The 5610-nt window shown below is 61.0% G+C and overlaps 3 protein-coding genes across 3 annotated transcripts in view; 2 read left to right on the top strand and 1 right to left on the bottom strand.

Moving 5' to 3' along the window:
- Positions 1–967, bottom strand: part of ACA1_396540 (Actinrelated protein 3, putative) — a gene marked incomplete at both ends in the record, with an annotated part of 1864 nt that extends 897 nt beyond the window's left edge. Inside the window, 3 exons of the mRNA XM_004351573.1 lie at positions 34–177; positions 273–476; positions 605–967. Coding sequence (XP_004351625.1) covers positions 34–177; positions 273–476; positions 605–967 — 711 coding nt within the window. The remainder of the gene's footprint in view (positions 1–33; positions 178–272; positions 477–604) is intronic.
- An 896-nt stretch (positions 968–1863) lies between these two features.
- ACA1_396530 (nucleoporin 54, putative) lies at positions 1864–3051 on the top strand (the record flags this gene model as incomplete). The annotated part of the gene is made up of 7 exons (XM_004351572.1): positions 1864–1902; positions 2001–2113; positions 2192–2288; positions 2394–2483; positions 2559–2618; positions 2700–2861; positions 2890–3051. 7 exons carry the CDS (start codon positions 1864–1866, stop codon positions 3049–3051), a joined length of 723 nt encoding a protein of 240 aa, XP_004351624.1.
- A 273-nt stretch (positions 3052–3324) lies between these two features.
- ACA1_396420 (amine oxidase, flavincontaining superfamily protein) overlaps positions 3325–5610 on the top strand; it is a gene marked incomplete at both ends in the record, with an annotated part of 3422 nt that continues 1136 nt past the window's right edge. Inside the window, 9 exons of the mRNA XM_004351571.1 lie at positions 3325–3432; positions 3633–3869; positions 4132–4194; positions 4343–4469; positions 4611–4663; positions 4798–4839; positions 4972–5064; positions 5247–5318; positions 5423–5515. Of these exons, the coding sequence (XP_004351623.1) occupies positions 3325–3432; positions 3633–3869; positions 4132–4194; positions 4343–4469; positions 4611–4663; positions 4798–4839; positions 4972–5064; positions 5247–5318; positions 5423–5515 (888 nt within the window). The remainder of the gene's footprint in view (positions 3433–3632; positions 3870–4131; positions 4195–4342; positions 4470–4610; positions 4664–4797; positions 4840–4971; positions 5065–5246; positions 5319–5422; positions 5516–5610) is intronic.

The raw sequence follows: 5610 nt of genomic DNA, 5'->3' as shown, positions 1-5610 counted from the left end.
GGGGGGGGTGAAGAGCAGAGAAACAAGTGTTACCTTGATGCGCTTGGCCACCTCGAGCGTCTCGGCGGGGGGGATCTTCTCGTTACGCTCACGGAGGAGCTGCAGCACGAAGTTGGTGATGTCGCGACCGGCCAACGGGATGTGCTTGATGCTGCTGCCAATGACGTAGCCCTCAGCCTTTGGGGAGGAACGTAATCAGGTATTTCTGGTTGTTGCGCTGCACAGAGAGATACACACACTGCCGAATGGTGATTTGGGGGAGGGGTGCGTACGACGGGGATGACGTGGGTGACACCGTCACCAGAATCGATGACAGTACCGGTGAGGGTCTTCTCGGTGACCTGCTTGGAGGTCCACGAGGCGGCGAGGGCGAGCACGGCCTGCACGGCGATGTAGAGGCCGGGCACGTTGAAGGTCTCGAACATAATCTCGGCCGTGTACTCGCGGTTCTCGGGGGCATTGAGCGGAGGCTCAGTCTGTGTGTGACATGTAAAGCGCCCGAAGTGAGCGGCCGCGTTGGTTAGCCGATGTTTTTGTGGGGGGGGGCGCTGAGCAAAAAATGGGAGGAGTAGGTGTCTTGATTAATTGGCGGCTTGTTGTGTACCAGGAGGAAGTGGTGGTCCTCGGGCTCGCAGCGAAGGTACTTGAAGATGCAGTGCTCCCAGAACTGCTCCATGTGGGTCCAGTTCTCGACCTGGCCGTGGCGCACGGGCATGGTGATCTGGTAGACCTTGGAGTTCTCGTAGGCCTCGTCACCGATGAAGAAGTCCAGATCGGCGATGTTCTTGCCAGCAGCGCCAGGGGCACCACCAGCGGCGGGCGCGGCAGCGGGGGTCTTCTGGGCGATGCCCTTGGTGGCGATGGCCGTGGGGATGATGTACTGCGGCTCAGTGTTGCCGGCATAGCCCATCTTGGTGTAGCCGGTACCATTGTCGATCACGACGGCGGGAAGTCCAGATCTGCTCATTTTTTCTTCAACCTTCTACGACTTCTTTCGAGTGTTGGGGATTGAGGATTTGATGAAACAAGGCCAATGGATTTGGCTGCGGTCCTGGTGGCGGCACCAGAACAACGGCCCCGCCCAATGGCCGCCACGCTCACGCGTGTACCCAATCCCGACCCGAATTGAATACCGCCGACATCATGCCTGGCATTGCTCTCATACCCCACATTCTGAAGTTTGGCGCCAACGTAAAGAAAAGAAGCAAGGATCACACAATTTGATCTAGAACGTAGAGGAGATGTCCACCTTCGATTTTTCCGCGGGTGGCGGGCTGGGCACTGTTACCACCTCTAGGTACGCGACGAAGACGTGTCCCTTGGAAGTTTTGAATGTGCTGCTGATTTCGTTCGAACTGCTGGGGGGATTAGCGGTCTGGGCAGCTTCTCGTTTGGATCGTCCTTCGGGACTTCCTCCACTGCCACGCCCTCTGCTGGTGGTGGTTTGTTCGGAACGACGAGCACTCCTGCAAGCGGCTCCACATCGCTTTTCGGAGCGCCTGCAAGCACCGGGGCGGGAGCAACTGGCGGGGGCTTCTCCCTCTTTGGCGCCACCACTCCCTCCACGGGCACTTCCCTATTCGGGGCCACTGCCAGCACACCCTCCTCCGGGTCGAGTGGTGGTTCGCTCTTTGGCACATCCACAGGGTTCGACGCTGGCGGTGGCTCTTCCACCCTCTGGTCGACAGGTGCTGCACATGGTATTTGCCCTCCACTCCTCTCTTACCGTTTGTTCCTGTTCTCTGGCCTTACCCCGGGCCGGGCGTGATGCCATCTTTTTCCCGTGCGCTAGCGTCCGCACCCGCTGCACCGGGCGGAGATGGATTGCGCGGCCAGCCCCAAGAGGCCATCCGGGCCTATGGCATGTGTTGGTCCAAGGAAACCGCTGCCTGCAGGTTCAATGTACGCTGCCATCCCCTTCTGCACGTGCGGCCTCTCCAACCAACGGCTAGCTAATGGCCATGTTCTATCGACCCCGTTTACGTTGATGGCTGGAACAGCACGCGTTCTACTACGTGGTGCCTCCCGGTGACGTGCCCAAGTACACGCGCCCTCCGAACGTCGATGAGAGATCGTGGGCGTTGGCGGTCCAGCAGAATCCCGACCCGCAAAGGTATCCCGCATCGCGCGGACAGGTCGCTGGCGAATGTCGGTCACCACGTGCCTGACACCGGTTCCTTGATGCACGCAGGATGGTGCCCGTGTTCGCAAAGGGGTTCGAAGACCTCAAGAAGCGCGTGGACGAACAGGATGCGGCAATCAAAGGCACGCGACCTATCTTCACCCCTGTACGCCCCTTTGGCTTGGCTGGCTAACCTTCGCACGCCCCCTCCCCTTGTCACTCCCAATGGAACGGCGCAGAACACGAAGCAACTCTCCAAAACGCCAACAAGCTCACCAACGCCATCTACCACAAGCACCAGGTGGGCACCATCGTCAAAATGGAGGCCTACAAGCGTCGGAACATGGAACTGGCTAGCCGGGTATTGCGGGTCCGTGTCCCCAGCCACTCAACGGCACAGTCACCCGGTGCCTTATTTTTTTTTTTTCTTTTGCAGGTGATGAAAAAGGTGGAGACGCTGCGCGCGCTGGGGATTCCGAGTGTGCCCGAAGAGGAGGTGCGCTCTCTACGCCAATGGCATGGCCTCCTTGCATCCTTGCATCTTGCCGTGACACTCTCCCGCCATCGCCACCTCCAGGTGTTCAGGGACAGGTTGCAAACCCTGCGAAGAGAGCTCAACCAACCCGACTCGTCCAAGTCCAGGCTCAACGAAATCACCTCCCTCGTGCGCATGCAAGACGAAATGCAAGATCTCAACTACGACACCATCGACGAAGAGAACATGGACAAGATCTTCCAGGTTCGTTTGGATCACAACCCCAGCTCAGCCAACCTCAGTCTCAGTGTCGCTGATCGGCGCCACAATTGGCGGCACGTGCTTCACGCAGGTCCTGCAGCAGCAGCAGGAGGGACTGGTCCGGCTGACCGAGATCGTGATGAGAGACTTGCAGGACACGAACCTCATGCTGAACAGCGCCATGGGCCTGTGAGGAGAGGGGGGCCGTGCGAGTGCGCGCGCGCGGAGAGAAAGCGACGACCCTGTTTGGTGCCAACCAATGGCGGAGCGTGGGGGAAAAATCAATTTCGTTATTTTCTCGAGTTTGCCTCCGTCTCCGGCCAACTGTCTCCTACCTTTCCACCACCGCCGCCAAGGTATGCGGGACCTGCCCCCCCACAACATTTATTTGTGGCTTACATAATAATAATTATAATACTACCCACAGGGCAGTACTAATTGTCCTCCCCCCCCCAGTACGACCACCATGGACGCGTATGACTGTATCGTCGTGGGCGCCGGCCTCGCCGGTTTGCAAGCCGCCACCAAGCTGGCCGAGCGAGGCCACACCGTGCTGGTCCTCGAAGCTCGCGACGTACGCTCCCCCCCCCCGATCGTTGAAGATCAATCTCGGGCCGCCCTTTTTCTTTCCTATTTATTAGCAAAATTCGACAAATAAGAAATAAATAAATATTAAAACAACAAGAGCAAGCATTTTGGCCAGCCCGGCCAGCAGCACGGGGCGTGGCGTCTCACAGTGTGACGTGCTTGGCTGGCGGTGGTGCCGGTGGGTAGCGGGTGGGAGGGCGCACGCTCAACATCCAGGTGGGCCAGGACGCGTGGGACGGCGGGGCCGGGTGGATCGGGGCGCAGCAGCCGCTGGTGAAGGGTCTGTGCGAGCAGCTGGGCATCGCCACCTACCCGCAGTACGACGAGGGGAAGCACATCCTCATGATCAACGGCAAGGTGAGCACCTACACGGGCAACATCTCCTCCCTCAACCGATCCGACCTGGGCGAGCTCGAGCAGGTCGTGCAGCAGTGGGACGAACTCATGCTCAAGGCACTCCGACACTTCTCGCGCGCTCGCCGCATACAACGTGACCGCCCGCACTAACGCTGGTCGTGTCGCTGTCGTGTGTCGTGTCGTGTGTTGTGTGTCGTTCACTGGCGTGGTGGCTGGTGGCTGGTGGCTGGTGGCTGGTGGCTGGTGGCTGGTGGCTGGTGGCTGGTGGCTGGTGGCTGGTGGCTGGTGGCTGGTGGCTGGTGGCTGGTGGTGACTGGTGGTGATGCAGGTGCCTCTGGACAAGCCGTACGCGTGCGCCAACGCCCTCGAATGGGACAGCATGAACCTCGAGGTACGTACCACCCTGCCCTCCCCCACTACCAGCCATCTATGCATCCGCCTAGCCCCTCCTCTCGCCAATGTAGTGTAGCGCTGCTGGTTGTGCCCCTCCTCCCCCCGCCGCATGCTGATGCGCGTGCGTGGGCCGCCCGGTGCACCAGGTGTGGGAGCGGCAGAACATGAAGAGCGAGGTGGCCATCAACCTGCTCAACTTCATCATCCGTACCGTCTTTGCCGTCGAGCCGTCCCAGGTCAGCTTCCTCTTCTTCCTCTTCTTCCTGCGCTCGGGTACTACTCCCCTCCTCCTCCTCCTCCTCCTCGTATGCGGTCGTGCGCGAGTGTGTGCTGACCTCACCACACACCATCGCACTGATCGCGGATATGCGGACATGCGGACATGTGCGGCGGCGGCGGCGGCGGCGGTGGCAGGATTCGGCTACAACTGCCTGTCGGACATCCGCGGCGGAGCCCAACAGGAGAGGGTAAACGTCCCCCCCCCTTCCCACTCTCCCGCGACGCTACGGCCACGGCCACGGCCACAGCCACGGCTACGCAAGAGTAGTCGTAGTTGGACCACGACACAGCTGTGCCGATGGCTGGCTGGCTGGGGGGGCAGGCATTTGTAACAGACGGACAGGCTCGCCTGACCAAGGACATTGTGTGTGGCGTGTGGCGTGTGGCGTGTGGCGTGTGGCGTGTGGCGTGTGGCGTGTGGCGTGTGGCGTGTGGCGTGTGGCGTGTGGCGTGTGGCGTGTGGCGTGTGGCGTGTGGCGTGGTGGGGGGAGTGCAGGTGGTGGGCGGCACGCAGAGCATTTCGCTGGCGCTGGCCCAGGTGCTGGGCTCCAAGATCCTCCTCAACGCCCCCGTCCGCAAGATCGAGCAGGTGTGCCCCCCCCCTCCCTCCTCCTCCATCCCCGTAACCCGTGCGCCTGGTGGGCCTTCACCTCCGCCGACGCCTGACCGTGTGGTGGAGGTTGGGCGTACGGGGCTTAACCTATTCCTAACAACAGCAGCAGCAGCAGCACTAATAGTATGCGCATGCAATGCGTGGGGGTGGGTGTGTAGTGGGCGGGAGGCGTCGTGGTGCACTCGGACTTGGGCGTGCACCGCAGCAAATACGTGGTCGTGGCCGTGCCGGTACCGCCGCCCGCCTCTTCTCTGTCATTGTCGTCGCCCTTCTTGCCGCCTCCTTACCGATGCCGATGGTGATGGCGTGATGGTGGTGGTGGTGGTGGCTGCAGCCGGTCGTCGCGGGCAGCATCCAGCATAGCCCTCCGCTGCCGGCGATGCGGGACCAGCTCACCCAGCGCATGCCCATGGGCTGCGTCATCAAGGTAGTAGTGCTCGCCTGCCCTCCATTTCGAAGGCGAAGGGAGCTAACCGTCGTTTTGGTCGTTTTGGTCGTTTTGGTCGTGCGTCGTCGTCCCGG

The sequence above is a fragment of the Acanthamoeba castellanii genome (genome assembly GCF_000313135.1).
Source record: "Acanthamoeba castellanii str. Neff unplaced genomic scaffold scf7180000084759, whole genome shotgun sequence".
Classification (NCBI taxonomy): Eukaryota; Discosea; order Longamoebia; family Acanthamoebidae; genus Acanthamoeba; species Acanthamoeba castellanii.
This window is presented reverse-complemented; position numbering and strand designations above follow the sequence as displayed.